Source organism: Temnothorax americanus, unplaced genomic scaffold (assembly GCF_048541705.1).
Source record: "Temnothorax americanus isolate GAGA-0224 unplaced genomic scaffold, ASM4854170v1 Scaffold16, whole genome shotgun sequence".
NCBI lineage: Eukaryota > Metazoa > Arthropoda > Insecta > Hymenoptera > Formicidae > Temnothorax > Temnothorax americanus.
Genome location: NW_027509297.1, coordinates 3157633 through 3182841, shown reverse-complemented (window position 1 = coordinate 3182841; position 25209 = coordinate 3157633). Strand labels below are relative to the sequence as shown.

The window sequence follows — 25209 nt, the reverse complement described above, 5'->3', positions numbered from 1 at the left end:
GAAGAGCCGGCGACCCGCGAGGCACGCCGCGGTCCCACTCGTTCTCTTTCTCTCGCTTTCTTTCTCGTTCTCTTCTCACTCCGAGCTCTCGGCGTCTCTTCTTCTTCCTTCTCTTCTCGACTTCCCTTCTGCTCGACTCGCGGAGTTACAGCTCCTTGTCGCACTCGCGGTGCTCGCACTCGAGCCCTATTTTAAGAATAGCTTTGTACTTTCTCGGTCTTGCTCTCTATTCGTTTCTGCCTTCTCTTCGTCTTCTGCTTCGCCGGCTGCGAAGGAGACTTCGAGGGGAAAGACCAGGGATAAGGATAAATCTCGTATAATATGTGCGAGTACGTGCGTTTCCGCTCAAGCGGAAATCGTGATGTGGTGATCAATAAAGATATCGATATAGTTAAGGAATATTGACAGGAAAGAAATGAAAGTAATTGGAATATTAAATGTAATTCAAACCGTTGATGAAACTTAGAAAACTTAGAATTATAAATATTGTTTCTTATTTAAATTTATTTAAACCTTTTTAATTTTTGTGTGAAAACTAATTATTCATTATGTAGTTATAGACGTGCTATCGTTATTTTGTATTTAAAAAAATTTAGGCTTAAGAGTGACGAAGAATATTTTTTGTAGACTGTATAGTTATATTACTGATTAATTCTGCTACATATATATACGCAGATTAAAGAACTTTTATACTTTATAAAAATCTTACATCTTGTTCAATTTTATTTTTATTTCTTACATAATGACTAATTTTTAAATTGTATTTCCATATTGTAACGGGAGGAAAAATGAATAACAAGAAGACCTTTTAAAGATTTTTTAAAGATCTTCAGGAATAACAATAGGTAACAATAGGTATGTTATGAACGAAGAGCGTTTCAGAAGCATCGAATTACCAACCCAAAACTTAGCTTTAATTACCAAATCTTGAAGAGATATCGAATTCTCTCAATATTCTGAGAACAAGTGGTCCGGCCGAAGACAGAACAAATCACTCGCGAAACTATAGCCGTTTTTGTCCAGAAAATGAGGACAGCATTGCCACAAGATCGTTTCCACTGGCTGGATTCTCTTTCACGTGACGATGTGGTCGCTTGCGAGAAGTCCACAGAACTTTGCAAAAGCGGAAACTCCTTCTGAGAAATCGGCAGCGGCCCGGAGAGTATCCCCAAACAGGATTTACATTGTTACCGTTGGAGCAACGTGGAAGGGCAAGGACGAGAGACTTTGTTTGATCTGCGAAGAGCTTGAAAAGTTTCACCGAGTTTCCAAGTTGACGTTAAATGTTGACACTTCAGTTTCGAACAGATTAATTGCGAAAATTTCTTTGGGATTCGAAAAATATATTTAATAATCTTTTCTTACAATGCAATATTATTCTAATTAAAAGCTATAAACTATAGCTTTTAATAAGTAAAGATTCATATTTTTCAAATGTAGACAAAATATTTTTTAATTTTTGTTATATTTCTGTTCTTCTCATCTTCCTCCACGCGAACACTACAATATATAAATAAGTAATATTTGATCTGTTATTATGTAAAAAATGAAAATTAAATTAAAGAAGATATAAGATTTTTGTAAAAAAGTATAAAATTAAAGTTTTTTAATCTATAAATATAACTCGGTATATTTGATATAATATAATTTGACATGTAATTTAATAGAATTAATCAGTAATCTATATACAATCTAAAATAAGAATTAGGCTAAATTTTTATTGAAATGTAACAATAGCATGTCCAACTACATAATTAATAATCAGAATTCACAAAAATTAAAAATTTAACAAATCTAAAGAAACAATATTTATAGTTTTAAATTTCTTCTCTTAATTTTTTTGTTAACATTAAGTTTAAACTATATTTAACATTTTAATTTATTCTTCTGTTATATTATTCTCTTAACTATGCTGATATCTGCGTTGATCACTTCTGTCGTCATATCGCGATTACATATGTACTATTTATAAAATCCAATTAGCATTTAATTACAGTAGCTAACTAGACTTTGTGCTGCCAGCCAACGTGAAGCACTCGAGTGTTGTCTTGCTAGATATCACGGTAGATATCAAATGATAAATACTTGAAGAAAGATATTATCTAAAGCAAAGTTATCGATGGAGATTGAAGCGAACCGTGCATGATGTTCAAGTTGAGAGCTTTCTAATTCGGTGGCGCTACAAGAATATTCTCAAAAGCTCTACAGCGTTTTAGATTAACGATAATGCTACAGAAATAGTTTGCACTTAAATACACTTTATATTTTCAAATATAGAGTTTGTGTTAATTAAACATATAATTATTGTAGATATAGCATGTATAATATTTAGGATTTTTTATACAGGAAAATAAGAAAATTAAGAATAAGATAGATTAAACTTAAATCGGAAAAATGAAAATTAAATTAAAGGAGAAAAAAGAAAAATATATCTTGGTAAAAATAGCATCATATATATAGATGAACGAAATATTGAATGTGATTTGCATTTGCATTGCAAATTATTTTAATTCAAAGGAAAATCAAATTTCTAATAAAATAGTTACTCATGAAAAATTCGAATATATTTGATCCTGGTTCAAGTCCACTTGGAAGTTTTTCGAGAGGCACTCATAGAGAGTTTGAACCCATTTCGTCCAGGTTCGAGTCTACTTGCAAATACTGTGTTTATTTTTCAAAGTAATTATAAAGAGTTTGAAACTACACCAACATATTCGAACCTACTTGTAAGGTACTTAATTTTATCGCTAATTACGTTATTTATAACATTGCAAAATACTAAAAATTATCAGCATCTTATGCTCAGCAAAACAGCTATCATTCTTTTAGAGTTTAATTGGAACATATCTTAAAAACTGTTAAAGAATCTGGTACATTTTATTTATATATACATTGCGTTAATATCTTCATGTATCACCTGGACATGATTGGACGTGCTGCAGGATAAAACCGAGAGGAATGTAAGACATAAACTCGTGACCTAGATCCGCATTTTCGACGTTGATAGATTCTCCATAATTCTTGTACACGTACCATGAGTTGGTCGCAATCACACGCTCGATGCTGGTAATTAATTATGATTAGTGCATCATAAGAATCGCGAAAAGAGTCGATCCTTTGCTCTCATATATCGTATATTCGAAAATGTTTTGTCCCTAACATAAACGCGCGTACATATACACATAGCGACATATAATATATATAGGTACAGTAATAATTATATCAGCGTTTCTTCTTTAATCCACGATAATTCTATAAAATTGATATATCATTTAGAATCTCTTAGTTAGATTATTATTTGTGACAACGTAAAGATACGTTTACAAAAGATTGTAAGATTCACGAAAAAACCTTTTGCTTTGCACTTTAAATTTAACAACAGATAATTGAAGAAGTTAAATGAAGAAAGTTGTAATCGCTGCGGGATGTATCAAAATAAAAATAGAAAACTATCGTGAAATTAACACGTGATTGACGAGGAGTTTATATATTTCATATAACCACTTACCCTACTTTCTCAGTAGATATAGAAGAGTATTATTTATAGACAAGAATAGTGCGACTTAGTCATCCCGAATGTCTGCGACAATGCCGAAAAACTTGGGCCTGAGTTTTTCGTGACAATTTTGGACGGTGATTCAACGTCGTCGAGAATCATGAACACTTTAATAGATAAATTGATTTTTTATATAAAAAAAATTTATACTATATTTCTAATACTAAAAGATAAAGAATTTGTACAATAACATAGATAATGTCTAGTTACCATTATAGTGCAAGTATTTTGTATTAAATAGGCATTATTGGAATTTTTTAAAGCGTAAAATTAACATGGAAATTTCACATAAAGGTTATATACCTTTCATGCTGGAGTAATATTATATCCAACGTAGTTACATGCAAATTGCGATGAAGATCGCAGATTATGTATTAGCACGCAGCAGCTCGATTTACATCTTAAAAGAAGAGCAGATCATATGTTTATGGTTGCGAAACTATTTTCCTTGTCATATAAGTGATCATTGGTTATCTAAATGATTTTCGCATGTTATTTTAATGATAATACTAATATATTTATAATTTGAACTTATTTTTAAATTTACGAAGTATAACATAAGCAATAACGATATAGAACAAAATGTAAATCGTATCTAATATCAATTTTTCGGTCAAATATTAGTTACATGTTTTATAGTAAATTTAGCAGTTTTATCATAAGTAAGAAGTTTTCTAACGACCACTTAAAAAGCCACCTGTTGACCTCTTCCTGAATCCTAAGCCGATGTTCTCTATAATTATATGCGAAATGCGTATGACAGGTGCGGAATTGCGAGAAACAGTCAAAGATGTTATAATATATGAAATGGAACACGATATTAATAAATTGCGACAAACTCAAAATTATGTCTTCTACGCATTTTGCATGGCATATAACAGTCACGATTAATATGCGTTAATAATCAGATAGCAAACAAAAGATTTACATGTAAATATTTATATATATATTTTTATCAGCTTAAATTTGTTAAAAAATAATGTGAATATAATTTTTGAGTTTTTGCAAGTGAGTAAACTTGCTCTAAAAATTGTTTAGTTCTTATAATAATAATAAAAACATTAAATAAGATGCAATTATGTCACGATACAATAATCTGTGAGAGATTATTGCATTGTGATTGTTCAATTGCGTAAAACAGGAAAATCAAGATCTTTCGATATAGCGTACAGAAAGTCAATGAAAGAATGGAAAAGAGTTAAATTTAGAAAATTAGGGCAGTACGCTGATTCGACGACTCGGAAATCATTATGTTTTTTAAAGTAGAATAACATATCCAAAATGTTTATATGTTTTGTTATATTGTTCTGTGTCTCTTGCACTTTATATTAATTTATATTACTTAATGTTGAATATAATGCCTGAGATCTATACATCATGTAATTCTAATTAGAAAACAATAATCTATACTTAATACTTTTGTATTAAATAATAAGTTTACAATTATATGAAATTTAAATATTTATTTAATATCAAAACATTATAAATACTGTAGTAATAAATTAATTTACGCTGTTTCACAGATAAAACTAAATAATATTAAGAAAAAAAGAGAATTAAAAATAAAGAGAAAAAAGATAAGAATAGAATATTAAATTAGATTTACTATTTGCTCTTTAAGAAATTTTTATAAATAATTTTACAAAGAAACATTTTTTTAAATACTCACGTATAAAAGAATTCTTGCAGTTGTGTGAAATAAATAAAAATATATGCCAAGAACCCAAAGCGCAGTTATATATGACTTCACATTTTTCAAATATCTTTTGCTTATTTTTAGATTGAAAAAGCAAGATTTTATTTATATATTTTACATAATTAAAACTTGTTATTTAAACACCTTAGTAAAATAATAAGAGAAAAGTGATTAAAACAAGAAATTATATAAACAAATAGTAGAATTAGAAGAGTATTAAATTTAAAATCAATATATTTATAAGTGTGTAAAAAGGAACATGATAAAAAACATAAACAAAAAGAACATAATAAATAAACTCTTTTATAAGAAAAAATTGCTTTCGAATATCATAAATCGGGAAAATAATTAAGAGATTTAAGAGACAGAAAAGAATGAGGGTGCGACTAGCTCGCTTGAAAGAGATAGGTAGGTAAACGAAGTAGAGAAGCACAGATGAGAGAGCTATTTTCGCGTTTGGTCTGACGATGTGCCACCTCTTCGCTGACACCTGGAATTCTCCACTAGAGCGAGCCACGTACTCGAGAAAAGAGGTGACGAAGGGTGAAGAAGGGGACGAACATGCAGAGAAGGGGCCAATCTCAAATTACTGAGCTCTGGGCTAGCCCGACCGTCGCATCTTTGCCCACCATCGCCCGGCGACCTTTTATAGACACTCGCCAGTAGTGGGGCGAAGTGGGAGGAAATTATATGAAAACTGGCAATTCGACGGAAAAAGAAAAAGCATTCGAAACGTGCGATTTTGCTCTGACTGATACCGGAGAATGGAATTTTGATGAAGCGCAGATGTCGAAGCAGCATGGAGTAGTTTTTACTTTTTGCACTCGTTTAATATTAATTACGTTTTTCATAGATAGAAATTATAAGATAGGGAAAATAATATCAATGAAGATAACATTATACACTACAGTAAAAAAGATTTCAGAAACATAATATTTATGATGAAGCAAAACTCGACACCCCAGCTACGAATACACTTGTTTTATGCTTATCTGCTTGCACATCCCTTTCTTTTTTTTTTTCTCGCTCTCTTTATCTTTTTAAAGTAGATCGTATATGGAGCAATAAATATGCAATATATGTATAGTGGACTTTCTCATTAATACATCATATTTTTTTCATTTTCCATGAGACAGCACTAACAGCAATACATTTCAGATGCAATAGTTTGCCTACATTACACATTGCGTATTTGTAAGATTTCTATGTATTATATCCAGGTATATCGGAATGGGTTTACTTCTAGTGTTGAAATATTAAATAATAATTATAAAAAAATGTCAAACGAGTAATTTTGATGGTAGTTCTAGTATTAAAAAATTCTTATTTGTTTATTTAATATAATATTATAAATAATATTATAATATTACAATAATATTAGAAATCTTACATCGTATATTGTATTGACGACTAACATTCTAAAATAACTACACATTACCGTAGGATGATTTCAAATTAAACATAAAGATATATGCTAAAGAAATAATTCAGAAGATTTCACTGCCAACTTTCGCCCACTTTCAATCATCAAACGTATCAAAATATCCATATTGGTCATTATGACCAATATGCGCATTATGCTTGTCGTTATTAGAATTACTCGCGAATGAATCCGCGATCTAAAAACAACAATACGTTGTTGTGACAGATGCCAATGGGTGTGTTAGATATATAGCTTAACTTTTTTTCTTTTTTTACCGTATAACGCTTCTACTACTTGTGAGTAGACGGATCGCTGAATGACTCGACAGTTTTATCGATGGTTGAACTAAGAGTATCCTATTCAATATATCTTTCTTCTCAATTACACTTTAATATTAAATTTAATATTAAATCGAGCGACTGTATGTACACGAATTTGAACAATCTTCTTAGGCTACCAAATGTATACCAACTTATCAAGCTGGAAGACAATTTAAGACTATAGTAATGTAATAAAGTATTTTCATAAAACAACAATAATTGTGCCTGTAATGTTAAAATAATATACGTAATAATATACGCTATCACATATTTTTTCATATATTAAGCAAAAAAATTTAGTTCTAAATTGAATTTTGGAAATATTTATGAATAGAAAAAATGCGATGAGTGGAAAACGGAGTTATGTTTGAAGACAGATAACTTATAAAAAAGATTTTCGATTTTTTGTAGACTGCAAGGTATAGCTTGAAATATAAATAAATAAATGTCTTTCTTATCATCTTTTTTTATACTGTCACAAGTGTTTCAAAAGTTATGTGGATTGTTACGATGAACACCCTGTATATTCTTTTGTGAAGAGGGGCAGCAAATGAGGCGTGTGACTCAGATCTTTTGTCACGTCCGATTAAATCTGTATAAATCCGTGTGAAATTTTGGAAATTAGTTATGATTATTTAAAAAATAATTCAGAGAATACTGGAGAACGCGTAATCTTGATACATTTTGAAACTCATGTAACATAATAAAGATCATGAGGGAGTGACATTTTCTGCTCTTCGTAGGTGCCGTAGCCGACCAAGCTGAAGTTGACTTGGCAACCACCTTTGGGCAACGTGGGCGTCTAGCGCGGTTTAGCGATTTCCCTCGGCGATGATGAAGACGACGAGAACGACGACGGTGACGAACGTGTTCACCTGGGGGGGATCCAACAGCAACGCGCTTGCGTCGGTCGTCATTTTGACGAAGCCATAGAACGGCCGGCGCGCCATACGAACGACGACGGGTCGCGCACTACGAGTAGGGCGCTGGTCGGCTCCGAAACCCCGAAGAGAAGGAAGAAGAAGAAGAAGATCGTGGAAGAGAGTGGAGGTGAACTCACCAACGATTGAGGCCGAGGCGATTTGACTTAGCCAGCGGCGAATAAGAAGAAGGCGGAGGGTGCCCCAAACTGAGGATTCACGAGAGAAGTTGAATCCCACAAAGTACGAAGGGAAACCAGAACACATTGTTGTTGAAAACAAGTAGAGGACGAAGCGAGGAAGATGTCTTCAGCGGTTGCTAAAACCTCTAAGTACACGTACCGCTCTACTGGCGGTGCGGGTACTGCCGATGTTAGCATCGAATACAGCGCCGACCTGAGCGCTCTCACCAGACTCGAGGTAGGTCCTGCGAAAAAGTGCCTTTGATATCATATCCTTCGGTAGAAGAGAGAACAACGTCAATGATTCAAAAAAATATCTTCTTTAATCGTTTCTTTTACTTGCTATCTTCTAATTATAACTGAATATTTCTGAATAACTCGGAAAAATTCTGAATCTACAGCTTAGTGTCTTTAAGAGTTACCTAAAATTAATTATCAAAATCATTATTGTTTTATGAGGAATATATTAAAGTACGGATATAAACTTGACAAAATTAAAACAATTAGATATCAGGAAAGTTTCTAATGAGATATATTGAATAAATTTGTGATGAAATATATATTGACTTTCAACGAAAATTTTATTACACGATACGAGAATTAGAAATTCCTTACAATGAAAATGTATTTAATAATCGGAGAAATTGGAGGATAATTTTTTTCCTAAAAAGTACGAAATATTGCGTTAACAAGATTTGCCAGGCCACTCAATTAATACCGCAGCGATTATATTTATGTGATGGCGGCGAACGAAAGAGGACGCATCGACCGACGTTCTCCAACACTTCCCGAGGAAACGGTCGCACGATCGCGCCTATTAATCGCTAGATTCTAACGAAGATGATGCTTCAACCAAAGTTACGGTGCGTCATCAAAAACGTTGACCATCAGTGATGCGCGATGGATTCGTACATGAAGAAACGCGGAGCAGTGACCAATCGCGAAGGTAGTGAATCGCGAAAGTTCAGTGACCATAAGGGATGTTAGTGCCAATCCGACGAGGAAACAAAGTGTACGATGTTCTGTAGCTATCGGATTGCTCGTGCACGAAAATAGTCGGTGAAATATCGGTCTGAAATAACGATCGTGCCAGAGCGCCAGATCGATACCGCTTCGAGATACCGTCTGCCAATGATGTAGCTAAGTCCACGAGACACATTGGCCGATCCTTCTTCGGATCCGAGGATTTACTTTTCCACAGCGCGTTCCGTCTCAAGTATAAGAGAGCGTATATTGTCGCCTCTACATGACCAAGTAAGATCGTTTGTTCATCCCTTGCGAATAGTGGCCTGGTTGGTTTTCTTGGCGCAATCTAACGTATCAGTATCAGTCTTTCTTGAAATAATCGCGAGCCGTGCGCGTGCGGCTCGAAGACGCGCTAAGCAGACATCGCGACGTCGTCGTTCTCTCCTTCTATACCGAGGACGAATCTATTCTACGGAGGCCGTCCGTCTTTCGGAAATACCGAGCCTCCGCTCTTGGATATTTTCGTCGTACGATTACGTAAAGCGTCGACCCTCTATAACGGGCGCCGTTGATACCCTCTAATCCTCATTGCCTCTCTTTTCAGGACAAAATCCGCCTGCTACAGGATGACCTGGAGTCTGAGAGAGAGCTGCGTCAGAGGGTGAGTTCCATGAATGTCTTCGTGTTCTTACAGTGTGTCTGAACACTCTTGAAGCTTCTTAATACATCAAGTGCAATGGCGGACATCGATGGCGCTTGCTGTGATATTTGATATCGAACGTCAAGATTATATTTGAGGAAACTTTGGTATACAGGGTGCCCCAGGTTTTTTCATACAAACTTTAGTAGCATGTTCTGTGAACAGAAATAAATATGTTATATAAACATAAATCTCAAATTACCTTATTAGAAAGTTATAACAAAGGTTAACATTTTATTGAAGAAGTAATAATGGTTTTGTTAGGGAATCTTCGTTGATATTCTCTATAGAAGTTCTTGCATTTCCTGCACACAAATCATACACAAAATAAATATCTTTGTATTCTTTGTTTGTGAAAACGAATTTTGGAACAATGTTCTACAAGGTACTGCTCGCGTTAGTATTGATACAAGTTTTCCACCTTCAATCATTTCAAAAAGTAATCACGAGAGGCAGATAAGTAAACATCATCGAACGACGTATCACTTATGTATACGGTATGTTAACTTATCCATGGCAAGACCATTATTATTTTTTCAATAATTTTTACGAAATTTTCTAACTTTTGCTATAACTTTCTAGTAAAGCATTTTAAGACTTATGTTTATATATAACTATTTTTTTATTTTTGCTTACAGAACATACTAAAGTTTGTACGGATAACCCTGAATCTCTGTATACAGAAACAAATAAATGATTAAATTGATTAATTAACTATTTTATATACATTCTCTAAAAAGTTATAGTACACTAAAGTATATATATATATATATTTAACTGTTTTATTCTTTTATTAAAATATATAATAATTTTATTAATTACTATTTAGTTAGTTTAGATATATTTATTAATTAGTTAAAAATTAACGCAGGCGTTTAACGTGTTAACTGTTACATCATAATAGCATCAAAATGTAACATTAATATAATAAAAGAAAAATGATTTTATTTGGTATGCTTATTTCAAAAGTATTTACTTGGCATGTGCATGTTATAACAAGCATGATTAAAAAGAAGATAAAAGGCCAAATAGGCAATTTAATTACGAATACAACCTCTTTGAAAGTGAGCTAATATTAATTAAAAATCACGTTTGTGTGAAAATCCTGTTTTGTTATTTGTAATCCGAGATTCGCGATACGACCAAACATTTCCATCGTCAAAGAGTATCATATTGTCCGAACAGAATTACAATCCCGTATCGATGATATACTCGTTAGATATCACTATTTGAAAAATGTACATAAAAAGGAACTAAGGGTGCTAATTCATTGCAGAGTGGGGAGTATATAGTAGGTCGAAATGTCCAGCTCTTGAGTTGCACCTATTTTTAGGAACGCGAAGCGCTTTGGGATCGTTCCCGCATTCCTGCGCTGTATTCAACACCGCGCTTGCCTACTTTTATAAACGAGGAAAATACTATCACATAATCTTTACAGAAATGTATATGGCTCATAAATGTCTCAAACCAACCATCGAGAGAAGATTTATATAAACACAATCATAAAAGAAACAGCTGTTTCTAGATAATATTTGAAAATTCAATTCTATTTACACAAACGAAAAGACATTTTGTTTTTTATATCACGCGATTTAGAACTAATTTCTCTATTTACAAAAAATATTTTTTATTTGGAATTGGTTTTTATACGTGCAAACATTTTGTGAAATTTTATTTGTCTGACAAGATTGTATACTGCAAAAATTACATTCCTTTGATAATTATATTCATCCAGTTACGCTTGTGTAAAAAAAGAAGCACAACGGATTTCAAATAGAAAATCAAAGTTTATAAGAACTTCTCAGATTTCATTGTCTGTTAAAATTCCACAGAAATCGGATTGGTGTGTAACGGACGCCATAATACGTGACTTGGATGATTGCCAAAAATTTTCCTCGCGTTTTGAAGCTATAAAGCTCGAAAATTGATATGACGGTTACAGCGCCCGGTGTACGCTTTCAGAACACCTTACATATCTTCGTTTATATGTGCAGAATGCATCATATTACATTTAAGAATTCCAAATACTGGATTAAATATGTGAAAGCAAATAGTTTATTTAATTTTTTATAATGCATAAATACATAACAGTTTAATTTAATTTGACCATTAGATAGAGAATGTATTATATAACTATAATAAAAGTTTAATATTTTTTTTACATTAAATTAGTAAGTTTGTACAGTGTTTGTAGTTGCTGATAACGACTACTTTTTATTAAGTGTATTTATTCTTTAGTTATTTGAAATAATATGTTAAAATAATAATTGAAATGTGCAATATATCTAATAAATCAAAATAAAATCATGATCCATAATTTCATGCAACTGATCGTAGAAGTAGTTAGCCGCGATCTTCTTCTTTCGCGTTAAACGCTTTGCTTGTAATATGAATAAGAGCCCCAATATAGACACGCCGCGCTTGAAAATAGATTGTCTTATTCACGGTACGAAGTAACCTGACGTCAGGCTACCACTCAAGATACTGTGGCAAAACGCATCGTCATGCGATTTCTTTAATCAAAACAATAACCGTAACTTAACTGCATTCGTCATTAAGACTCTCATTTAAGGACTTTTTAAGGATCTTTACATGACGTCAGTTTACACAAGAGAACATATAATATGAAAATGTTTTTAAGCTGAAAAAACACACATTAAAAGAAATTGTGTAAAAGAAGTAACATAAAATAATATCGAGTATCATAAAGTAATTCTATTATTTTTGTCATTAATTTTAATTTTAAATTAAAGTTTATTTGTAAAAACATGTTGCAATCTTTTTTTATATACATATATACTTTTTTATACATGTCTTTATTGCATTAATTAATAATTTACATATTTTAAAAATCAATCCTTTGCAAAACAGATTTTATATAAAACTTATAATTTTGAGTGTTGGTAATATATTATCATAAATTTGAAAATTATTAATTCTTTTTTTTTATATAATGTTCTAGATCGAACGCGAGCGCGCTGACTTAAGCGTGCAAGTCATCCAATTATCCGAACGTCTCGAAGAAGCCGAGGGTGGCGCCGAATCTCAAGTTAGTATTTGAATTTTACAGAGATAACTCTTTCGCAATATCAAATTGCTAAATCTAAATCATATATAATTAATGACTCATTCGTTTAGTTTGAGATTAACAAGAAGAGGGACACGGAACTGGCTAAGTTGCGTAAACTACTCGAAGATGTCCATCTTGAGAGTGAGGAGACCGCACATCTCTTACGCAAGAAGCATCAGGAGGTCGTTGTCGACTTTCAGGATCAAATTGACCAGCTTTCGAAAGCACGTGCTAGGTTGGTAACGAGAAACATGACAGTAATTAACGAACTCTTACCGTTAGTTATGATAAATTTGTTCAAAATATTGTACAATATTTTTTCTATAACTATTTGTCTTACTACTAAGTATTTATAGATTCGATTAGCTATTTTAAGCTTTCAAATTTAATGTTTTGACATAAAATGACTGATCGAGACCAGAGCTTCGTACATTTCGAAAAATGCGCGGACATATATACATTCGCGATCGCAGAGCAGCCGCGAATGTAAACGTTTGCTAATCTTCTATTAAAACGGGAGCGCGCATAAACGTGTTGCCAGGGAGCGTCAATAAACAGCCGAGAACTGGCCGGAAATTCAACGAATAGCGGTTTCATAAGGAAGCGTCCCGTGGAAAGAACAAGACGCTAATAGGGAGGAAGTATAATGAATCACGATGTCACGTGTGTAATTATAACGCGGTTCGTCACAAGCGAGAGTAACTGTAGGTAAGAAAATTTGTGCGAATCTCATACAAGTCGCACTGGCCACCATCCAAGCCAGAAAACGACTCGCAACTGAAATACGCGAAGATTCAGTACCCCGGCTTTTCTAAACATAGTAGCTTCTTCGAGGCGCCGATTCCGTCGTTCGTACAAGGACGATGACAACACTGGAAACGCGCATTAATTAGATCGCTAATTGGCCGCTCAATGGAACGTCCGTGACCGTTTTTAGTTTTACTTTTTTGGTAGCTTTTTTGAAAATGGAACAATTAAGAGAAAACAATTTTCTTTCAGACATGCAGTCGCACGAGCTGTTTGAAAGACAAAGTTTCTACGGTTCCGCAACACTAAATACTATTCATACTAAAGCAAAATTAAGCAATTATAAGTACATTTACAAAATATTAAATGCAATTTTTAGTTGAAAAATACAAAACAAATTGTACAAGATAGCCTAAACTTATATTGAAATGTGCTGAAAGAACATGAATTTCCAAAATTTAATTCAAAACGGTCGATAGTGCTAAAAATAAATAAGTAATCAACGCAGCTGTTACTTCATTTCAGAAATCCAACGACGCAAGTAGTGTCAAATATCATCTTGATACATTTTCCTCATGATTTCACTGCCGATTATGAATCATAACCCACGCAACTACGATATTGACAAAATTTTTGAGCATTATAAAAATAGAAGTCAATCTATAAGTGACATATTTATTTTCATTCTCTCAATAATCTTGCAATATATTTTTCGATAATTTTAACTCTATCCATTGTTATCTATTGGTACAACTTTTGTCCCCCAACTTCTTCCAAAAATTAATTTTTTAACCGTATCTTTAGTAATAATGCCTGCACGCAAAAAAAATTTGTTACGTGTTCATAAAATAGGAAATGAGAAGAGTGATATGATAAGTCTCGTAACTGTGCTCTATTTTTCTCTCTCTTTCTCAATGCGAAAACACACTGTCTTCTTCTATTCCTCTCATGCGTTTCTCGTTCTCTCTCTGTCTTCCTTTCGCTCGCGCAGCTTATGACTATTTTTAACCGGGCGAGTCGCGCGGTAATCCACAACCCCAACGTTGGCGCGCCATATTAGTACACGCGACCGGTCAGAGAACCCCCACTATCTTCAGAATCGGCTAACTGACATCTTGCACCCTCTATCGTATGTAGGAATAGGTCCTGTGCTGCCCAAATTTCTTTATATTGCCTCTAAAAAAATGAAATTGCTCATAATATTCTTCTTAATGCGTGCATTACGTATATGGAGACAACGCGACAAGATATTGCATTATACTTTATTCGGAGATATGTACTATTATCAGTTTAGACACCTAATCTTTTAAAATTTTCTCTTTTCAATATCTAATGTTACTGACGTGTCTTACAGAATTTTTAAACTATTTTTAAGAAATTGGAAATATCAAAATTTTAAAATTTGCTTTATATGGGTCGATAGAATATTTTAATTTTTATTAATTCGTGCTTATTTAATATAAGAAGATTTGTTTTTTTTCTCTAGCATATATAGTTATTTACAAATTTTTGACTATATTTAACCAATTTTATTAAAAACAGATTTTTAAATATTGAGTTACAAATTAAAAATGCCGTCAGTATTTAATATATTAATTGTATTGAAGTTTAAAACGCTTTAATTGCTTATTTACATACAAATATTATTTTTAAATAATAAAATAACATTCTAAAAATAAACTTTTCTTAACAAACATGTTTTGTAATTTCAGAGCTGACAAGGAAAAGTCTAAATTCCAGCAGGAAGTGTATGAGCTCCTCGCTCAACTTGACAACGTTACTAAAGAAAAGTTGATGTCAATAAAAACAGTCGAGAAACTCGAGATACATATATCTGAATTAAATGTGAAAATTGAAGAATTAAATCGTACGATTGTCGACATCACCAGTCACAAAACTCGGTTGTCTCAAGAGAATATTGAATTAGTCAAAGAGGTGCAAGATCTCAAGGTAATAGACATTTTATAGCTTATAGCGTAATTATATTTTTCAATTTAGTACAAATCACGAATTATTTACATAAAATTGTAGGTCAACATCGAAAATGTTACCTACTTGAAGACGCAAATCGCGGGTCAACTCGAAGATGCCCGCCGTCGTCTTGAAGATGAAGACCGTCGTCGCGCATTGGTGGAAGCTTCTTTGCACCAGGTATAATTTTATTGATTTCAACAACTTTCTTCAAAGCAAATGGCTTGTCTTAAATATTTAATAACTCAATTTTCTTAATACGAGAAATCAGTGTTTATTAAATAATTAAATAATTAAATAAGTAACTTTGATTATTATGTTATAAATGAATACTTTATTTTACATATTAACAATATTTCTATATAAATATTTTATATGAATATATACCATTAATAAAATATTTTTTATATAAAGAATTAAAGAAGGTCGATAAAATGAGCTATTAGTTCCATTTTATATTATATTTTTTATTAAATATTAAAAAATGTAAATTTAGAATACAATTTTATTTTGTTAATTAAAAGAAATCTATTAATTTATTAAGAATTAGATAAAGTTAATTTATTAAGAAATAAATAAAATAATTATTAACATGACTTAATAGGTCGAGGTGGAATTGGAGTCCGTTCGCGTCCAGCTGGAAGAAGAATCTGAGGCGCGTTTGGATATCGAACGTCAATTGGTCAGGGCTAATGGAGAAGTCTCGGTGTGGAGATCAAAGTTTGAGACCGAGGCTAACGCTCGTATCGAAGAGGTAATATAAACATTATTACAAAAATATAATTACATTAATTTAATAATTGTTTTCACACCTGTGTCATTAATTTTCTTACTTTTATCCATACCGAAATCCGAGATGATAAATTACTAACTAATATTTAACATAATTTTACACAGGTGGAAGAACTTCGTCGCAAATATTCCGCTCGCATCCAAGAACAAGAAGAACAAATCGAGACTTTGCTTGTGAAGATCAACAATCTCGAGAAGCAGAAATCGCGCTTGCAATCCGAAGTGGAGGTTTTGATCATTGATTTAGAGAAGGTAAGATTTCATTGCTTTCCAGCTTTACGCTAGCATATCGTTTCCTGGAAAAAAAAATATTTTACATTCTTAGACAGAGAAAAATTTCTCATATTTTTATAACTTTTTTCTTTAAGGCCAATGGAACTGCTCGTGAACTTCAAAAACGTGTTGAACATCTTGAGAAGGTCAACATAGAATTAAAGACTCGTTTGGATGAATCTCTCGCCATGTATGAACAAAGCCAGCGCGATCTCCGTAACAAACAACAAGAACTGCAACGCGTAAATGCCGAACTCGACAAGACCCGTGAATTGAAAGATCAATTGGCCCGTGAGAACAAGAAACTTGGAGGTGATTCTTTTGAAGTCATTATTTTTTCATTTATACCTGCAATACGAAATCTGAAAATATAGCAGCAATTATAAGCTGTGAATTTTGTAATTAATTATTATATTTCAAGTTACTTTACATTCAGATGCGTTTTTAACAGAATTAAAGTCTTTCTTTATGTAGTAAACAGTTCTTTAATGACCTTTCTTTTTTGAATAGAATAAATTTCTTCACAAAGTAGAAAATTATTTAGACACTTAAATTATGAACTTTATTAATTCTAATAACGTTTATGTAGATGATCTTAACGACGCAAAGAATCAATTGGCTGACATGAATCGCAGACTTCATGAATTGGAACTGGAACTTCGCCGATTGGAGAACGAACGCGAAGAATTGGCTGCCGCCTATAAGGAAGCTGAAGCAGTGAGTAATTATCCATGCTTGTATAGTGTGGAATATTATTTTAATAAATAAGGTGTAAAATTATTAAGGGTAATATTTATAATCAGAATTTTTTATACAATAATAGATAAATTTAAATTTAAGAAAGTCTTAAAAAGATTAGTTTTATACTAATCTTAAATTCATCCTAGTAATCTAGTTTCTTGAAATTAGTGTTCCACAAATCTATCTATCTTAAAGACTTGTTTGCTATGATAATCAAAAAACAAAAGTTCTTATCAAAGTTTCCTAAGAATATTAAGAAATAAATTTTTTAAAATTATAGATTTTAAAATATGATTTCAAAAGATTAATTAATAACAATATAAATTAATATAAATAATATAAATATAACATAAATGAGAGATACTAAAAGGAAGTAAGATGTTAAATGAAGATAAATTTAATATAAGGGTCGCAAAATTGAAGAGCAACGTTCTCAGAGGTTGTCAGCTGAATTGAGCCAACTGCGTCACGAGTTCGAACGCCGCATTGCTGAAAAGGACGAAGAGATTGAAGCTATTCGGTAAGTTCTTAAATATAGTCATTTTTATCTACTATATTCCACAATATCCCAGTTTTTTGTGGATTCTCTTTTAGAGATTTTGCAAAGAATTACACAAAATCTTTGCGACATATACACTCGTAATTAATTAATATATTAATTGATTATATTTAATATTTATTTAATAGAGCTTATGCAACACACAGCTCATGATTTTAATGTATGTAGATCTTTTTACTACTTATTTCTTATTATTTCCAAATCTGTTATATTAATTTTTTAATTAAAATCATCTAATTTAAAAAAAAGAGCTGTTATTATTACATTAAAATAAGGTATACATTATTCCAACCTGGGATTAAAGGAAGGAAAATTATTCTTAAAAATATCATATTAATGCAGTTGCTTTAATATAAGAAAAATTATATTTTTTTTGCTTACAATTAGACAAATTCGTGTTTTAGCTTCTAATGAAATTATATTATGGACTACGTGCTCATGTGGTTATTCTTGAAATTTTAATTTTATAATTAAATCATATAACACGTAATCGATAATGCAAAAAAGTATTATCGTAATGTAAGTAATAAAATATAGGTTCAATTGTATCATCTTAGACTGTGATATTATCACTACTATATTTGATCAGTTATCGTAAATCGAGAAGTGCTATTTTATTAGTGTATATATAAAATGTTAATTAAATTTATCAATAATTAATTCATATATTTAACGAGTAATGTAAATAATTTCCGTCCATGACTTCTAATTGTCTACGTATATATTTTGATATTACTATTAGTTACATTTACAAGCATTATTTTATTTATATATATAAAGCTAAGAGAAAGAAGTATAATATTTAATAAGAAATACTTAATTTTAGAAAATTAGATTAAAAAATACAGTATAATACTCTATAATAGATGTATTTTACATAAACACCTTAATTACGCTTTGCAATAGTCAGATTATATATAATATTAAAGTTAATTATATGGACATTCTGATTGCTAATAATAATTAACGCTGAAATAAAATGGAATATATAGGGTAATAGAGTATAGGAGGATTGATATTAATAAGAACAGACGATGACAATTCATACAACGATACGATGCTATTAATAAGTACGATCAGTCATGATCCAATTATTATTGAGAGGTGCTGATTGGTTGTCCCCGATGTGGCAATCGCGACGAAAACTACAAAAGATACCACCTAACCATCGGCCCAATTTTTTGTCGACGATCTTGTCGCAAGTGTCATCACCATCATCGGTAAATCTATTCACCAAAATTACAAATGCATCAAAAAATCCATCACGCAATATATTAGATAAAAAATCAGAAGCCTCTGACAATAACAGAATATAATCAAACTCTCTAGACACAAAAAAGAGCTCTTTTTGTGTCTGGACGACAATTTGAAAAAATTTTTACATTAATTACAACACTGTTTTCCATCGCAATCTTTAAATTACTCGAACCAAAAAGTAAAGTGAACATTTGTGTGGACATCTAAAATTTTTATCAGGAATGGCGGGTTACATGCCACCAATTCATATGCCATTAGAACCAAAATGGCGACATTATCCGACGTACATCTACTCAAGAAATTACGGATACGGAATGAATTATTATCAGCCAATGATTGATTATGTGGATAACAAGAGATTATCACTCAGTTCGAGATCATCTTTACCAGAGCTTGAGAGAAGAATAGAATTACCCGAATTACCCTGGTCCGACGGTAGAGTCTTATGGGAAGACAAAAAGGTACAGCCCTATTCGAGAGACGACCTTATTAAATATGCAATCGACGCTGAGGATGAAGCCAGAGATCACCTGTCTCGTTTTAAGGTACGGTAGCGAGAAACGCTGATAAGTTTTCGCGAATGGGAGTTTCTGGGAAATACGAGGCGATCCGTTCTCCGAGTGCTGCGCGACTTGGTGACTGCTTGACCTTTTCGGTTTCTAAATTTGGTGCCGCGGAAGAGACTGCTTCGTTTCAAGTGGCAACGATCAAAGACGTGTGCACGAATGCCGTGCGTAATTCGTGTCATTATTGACGGCGTTAAATTTTCTCCTATCGCGACTTTTGTTTTGTTTTTATGCAGAAATACGCAATAACAATGCATCATCGGAGTTTTTTTTATTTAGTTTCGTATGTAACAGATAAAAATTAATTATACTAACGAACTTGCTTCTTTGATATTTATAATTCCTTTTATAAATCTATTATTATTAATAATCAATACATAAATGTTAAATGTGTGGCAAATAATATTTAATAAAATATAATAATCTATTTGCTTCTCATCTTTTTTTATACTTTCAAATATAATCATGTATATTTCTTTTAAAATATTGTCACATTACAGAAGATTGCATTATCAAAACAATCTAAGATATTTTTGGCTTTGATAATATTTATAATATTAAAAATATTTTTTCTAGAAAATAATATTTTCTTTGAACAACTGACATATCTTATAGCATTCAAATTTGACTATCTTGTAACAATATACAATCTTAAAAGCAATATATAGAGTATATGTATAGAGCATTTTCCATTAGTATTTAACAGACAATTCGCTGCGGAAGCTTTCTATCATCAGCTGAGGAAAACTAACCCAGGCTAATACAAATATCGCGAAAGCGCTGCACCGAACGGTTTCTTGGCACCCTATTATTTGGACCGTTCCTTACAGTTCTGATCTAAGTCAGAACAGTCTGCCAAATCGTACAGTGCAAAAATCCATCTCGTGTCCCCGGACGAAAGGGACACTGTTCGGTGCATTGGCAGTCGCTCTTGAATCTTTCGGGAGGGTCGGTCCCGGTCGCGAGTAGCGCCGATTACTTTCGCATTCTGGACCGCTGCGGCTAAGTTTAGGTGACCACGTCGCGCAAGTGCGCGTGCATGAACGGAAAACGGTGGCGCCCGTCAGACGTCCGCCCGTAGAAAAACACGAGCGACCGACGTGCGACATAAAATTGACGCTTACCATCTGTCTACCTGACGTGTCCGAAGATAGCAAATCGCTCGGACTTCAGCCTGGCCAAGACCGTGCAGGCCAGCCGCGTGACCAAGGAGATTTTTCCGCGCACCGGAAAGGACCTAAAAAGACTACCCATGCCTCTGATGTTCACCAGCGCTCGTGCCCGCAGCGAGGTCAAGGAGATCCAGCAGGAAGCGAGGAGCGATATTAAGCTGCAGGCGTTGAAAGATGTTCAGATGATGACCGAGGTGAATGACGCGCTGGAGCATGGCAAAAGTCTGCGTGGCAAATCCGCGAAAGCGATAGAATTCCATCTGAGGACAGAGGCGATGAAGAATCTGTCCAAGAGCCAGGAATTGGCTGACATACGGAAGTTCCAAAAGGAAACTGTGCACTCTCTCTGGGACGACGCGGCACACGGCAGATTGATGAACGAAAGGGCCAAGGCTCTGATCGATGAGGACAAGTTGACGCAGCCGTTTAATACGCTCAGTAGGGAGCTACGTGGATTCGAGCAGAAGTCCAGCAATTATTTCCTAGATAAGAGGTATCAAGATCGTGCGAGGCGAGAACTTTTGTATGGCTGTCGAGGATGCGAGTATTATAATGTTAAGCGTAGTAGATAGGGTAAGAGTTGTGTTACCACCGAGTTCTCAGTAGAAAAAGGTATATTTTATTTTCTAGAAAAGTAGAAATGCGTGAAATAAAGATGAATGATTTTAACAGGTGACATTTGGTTTTATACCTCAAAAAGAAGCTTATTTCTTTTATAATTTCTTATTTTAATACCCCCTTGTCTTGTGACATTATGTACGAAACATATCAGTTAGTATCGGTTTTCAAAAGTAGAAATATTAAAAATATTGTATATGTCTCTAATGGCTTTCTGATTGTTAAGTGATTATGTAAAAGCAGCCGAAAACTAAATCCCAGGATGAATAAGGTAAACCAATGGAAATCAAGACGATAATAAGTAGAACAAAATATTGAAAACTTTATAATGGTTTGGATAATCAAGGAAAAATATAATTATTCAAGAAATTTCTAGAAATAGCTGTAATTGAAATTTTAATTAGCAAAAATTTCTTAAATAATATTTACCAAAATATAACAAGTACGAAACAATATTTCAGATTAAACTAGATTTGCGTTTACAAGTTTACATTGAATGAAATTAATAGCAAACAGACCAGCATCGAAATCGAGCAGCTGAATGCACGCGTGGTGGAAGCCGAGACGAGGCTGAAGACCGAGGTTCAGCGTATAAAGAAGAAGCTGCAGATCCAAATCACCGAGCTCGAATTGTCCTTGGACGTTGCCAACAAAAACAACATTGATTTGCAAAAGACCATCAAGAAACAATCTCTCACTTTGACCGTAATATCGAGATACTTACACGTAATAGTCAATATATCTAAAATAGCGCTCATACACATTGAATTATTTTTCAGGAATTGCAAGCTCATTACGACGAAATTCAGCGCCAATTGCAAGTGACCCTGGACCAACTGGGCATCAGTCAACGTCGTCTCCAATCATTGACGGCCGAGCTCGAGGAAATCCGCGGCAATTACGAATCCGTAAGTAGAGTGCTCCAATTTAACCCCTCGAAAGTAACATGCCGTGCAGCCCGTTGAAAACTCTCTCTCGGCCTCTTTATTCAATGCGTTTAACTTGAAAGAGATTGATTACAATGTGTGTTCGAAAAGTATAATTTATCCTCCGGATAAGCGAAGGTACGACGAACAAATACTAAATATTATATAAGCGTTACGTAACGGCTGTGTAAAAAGTAGAATTTCGTTGAAAGGCCCTACGCGCGAAGAGGACTGTCGAGCAGCAATACGAGGAATCGGTTAGCCGTATTAACGAGTTAACTACGATCAACGTAAACATCGCTTCGTCGAAGGCTAAACTGGAGCAAGAATATTCCACCTTAGCTGGAGATTACGAAGAAGTCACTAAGGAATTGAGAGTCAGCGATGAGAGATATCAGAGAGTGCAGAATGAACTCAAGCATACCGTCGAAATTCTTCATGAGGAACAGGAGCGTATTGTCAAGATCGAGGCTATCAAGAAGTCGCTGGAGATCGAGGTGAAGAACTTGTCCGTGAGATTGGAAGAGGTTGAGGCCAACGCCATTGTTGGAGGCAAGCGTATCATCAGTAAGCTCGAAGCCAGGGTAAGAAGATAGATGAAACTTTTCTAATTTTTAATAACATATATTCTTTAACCTAAATCATAACTAAAAATTGAATTCTTTTAAATACGTTTTGTTTTACATAATTAAATAAGTACAAAGGTATAATATTGTAATAAAATGTCTTTAGTTCTTGTAAACAATTTTTCGTGATGTATGAAATAATGTGTTATCAATGTAATCAGTATTGCGTTAATCTTTATTAAATTTTGTTTTCATAATAATTTTTGTCATCACAGATTCGCGACCTGGAACTTGAGTTGGACGAAGAAAAGCGCCGACATGCCGAGACTGTGAAGATCCTCCGTAAGAAGGAGCGCAACATTAAGGAGGTAATGATTCAAGTTGAAGAGGATTCGAAGAACATCGCCTTGCTGCAGGAATCGCTTGACAAAGCCTCCCAGAAGGTCAGCATTTACAAGAGACAGCTGCAGGAGCAAGAAGGCATGTCCCAACAGAGCGTCACCAGGGTCCGCCGATTCCAAAGAGAGCTCGAGGCCGCGGAGGATCGTGCCGATACGGCGGAGAGCAATTTGACCCTGATCCGCGCCAAACACCGCAGTTTTGTCACCACTTCAACCGTGCCCGGGTCCCAGGTGTATCTCGTCCAGGAGACGAGGCAGGATCTGTAAAATAACCACCGTCATCCTTTACCACTTCGAGCGCCATGTCGTCGTCTTTATGAACGTACGTGTAATACAAAGGCCATAAGTATGATGCATATAATAATGTAGAACAATTAAATTTTTTAGTAACTAATAATTAATCATAGATTAAAGCGCCAGACCTTTTAATGTTTGATTCTGATAAAATTAATAGATAACAGATTAAGAGAGTTTACCAGTTATTATTAAATAAGTAGAAAATTTAATGCGGTGCTTAATTTTGACAGGCACATTGAACACCCTACGAAAAAAAAAGAAAAGATAAGGAGACGCGACATCAATCATCAATAAAGAGGCCGAGAGAGAATTTTCAACGGGCCGCACGGCATGTTACTTTCGAGGGGTTAAATTGGAGCAACCAGAATACGCGCACCTATAAACGTACGAATATCGATGCCAGTACAGTGTTTACTGTCACGTAACGACCCGTCGTAAATTCGAAATTGTTTGGCCAACGAAATGCGATACATCGCAACGAAACCGTTAAAATGAAAGCAAATTATAATAACACTCATTATCTAATGTGAGAAATTTACTCAAAGCATCAAAAGCGTCAAAATTAAGAATCGATACATCTTTTAACGAATAATAAATAAAACCTAACGATCTTATCATCTCAATTACGTGAATGCATATAATTAAACGTAAGGGCAGAGAAAACGGATAAGAGAAATACTAGAAGAGAACATATTACGCCATTCTATACGCGCAATTGTATTTAAATGGATAATTTTAATTCTATTCTATTACTATATAGATAGGTAACTATTGCCCATATACACAACTCTCACTGTACAACATACACAATAACCTGTGTCAACATTAATTTAATAAATAAAGTGAAACACGTACGTACGAAAACGTTTGTGTGCTTCATTTTCCATATTTCTGATAAATGTACACTATCTTTAGAAATTTTATCAGCAAGACTTATTTTATAATAAAATAATCAACAAACTGATTAGCAAACTGATTGACAAAATTTTTTATTATACTACAGTATATAGAGTTATTAATATTATTATTATTATATAAAATTTAGAGTTATTAAATATATATCTATATAAAGTTAGATATTAATTGTGCACTTTTGTATAATTGTAGCCAGGTAATCGAGTAATAAATAATTGAATTTGTTTTTAATCTCACTGGCGGATAAAGGTTTCTTTATATTAGATATTAATGGTGGACATGTGCAATGTCTCGAAAAACCACAATCATAAAAATTGAAAACTAGGGCAATATGCTGAAAAGGCATAATCTCGAAAGCTTAGAAATGAGACATGCAATGTCCCGAATATACCTATATAATCTTGAAAAATATATAAGAAACATAAAAAATAAAAAAAATATATATATATATATATATATATATATATATTTTGTCCACCTTATTAATGTACAATATTTCCACATTTTTCCACTATTTTGAATTTTACAATTTAATAATGCGTTTTAATTGTTAATTAAACATGCAATATGATAGA

General features: G+C 33.2%; 2 protein-coding genes across 4 annotated transcripts; both read left to right on the top strand.

Moving 5' to 3' along the window:
* Positions 1-7925: 7925 nt before the first annotated feature.
* Positions 7926-24583, top strand: LOC143895536 (paramyosin, long form). Of its 3 annotated transcripts, XR_013256355.1 has the most exons (16): positions 7926-8335; positions 9668-9724; positions 12726-12812; positions 12902-13068; positions 15293-15530; positions 15612-15731; positions 16156-16305; positions 16449-16595; positions 16712-16928; positions 17206-17333; positions 17765-17877; positions 22039-22234; positions 22309-22437; positions 22668-23039; positions 23297-23744; positions 23950-24583. XR_013256355.1 is itself a non-coding variant. In XM_077402739.1 (15 exons), exons 1-15 carry the CDS (start codon positions 8219-8221, stop codon positions 23687-23689), a joined length of 2631 nt encoding a protein of 876 aa, XP_077258865.1. In that variant the 5' UTR covers positions 7926-8218; the 3' UTR covers positions 23690-23748. The 3 variants fall into 3 exon arrangements, 1 of the variants encoding a protein (XP_077258865.1); XM_077402739.1 differs by lacking the exon at positions 23950-24583 and having other exon boundaries at positions 23297-23748; XR_013256356.1 differs by lacking the exons at positions 7926-8335; positions 9668-9724; positions 12726-12812; positions 12902-13068 and adding an exon at positions 13465-13541.
* Positions 17889-21580, top strand: LOC143895539 (paramyosin, short form). The gene is made up of 2 exons (XM_077402747.1): positions 17889-19718; positions 20890-21580. The coding sequence occupies exons 1-2, from the start codon at positions 19395-19397 to the stop codon at positions 21481-21483; spliced, it is 918 nt and encodes a 305-aa protein (XP_077258873.1). The 5' UTR covers positions 17889-19394; the 3' UTR covers positions 21484-21580.
* Positions 24584-25209: the final 626 nt, after the last annotated feature.

What these genes read in the sequence shown, in the direction of transcription:
- LOC143895536 (XM_077402739.1), top strand. Translation starts at nt 8,219, where the DNA reads ATGTCTTCAGCGGTTGCTAAAACCTCTAAGTACACGTACCGCTCTACT. An exon ending in AAGAGGTGCAAGATCTCAAG is followed by an intron (nt 15,531 to 15,611) that starts GTAATAGACATT and finishes ATAAAATTGTAG; the next exon opens with GTCAACATCGAAAATGTTAC. An exon ending in TGAGAACAAGAAACTTGGAG is followed by an intron (nt 16,929 to 17,205) that starts GTGATTCTTTTG and finishes ACGTTTATGTAG; the next exon opens with ATGATCTTAACGACGCAAAG.
- LOC143895539 (XM_077402747.1), top strand. Translation starts at nt 19,395, where the DNA reads ATGGCGGGTTACATGCCACCAATTCATATGCCATTAGAACCAAAATGG. An exon ending in ATCACCTGTCTCGTTTTAAG is followed by an intron (nt 19,719 to 20,889) that starts GTACGGTAGCGA and finishes ACGTGTCCGAAG; the next exon opens with ATAGCAAATCGCTCGGACTT.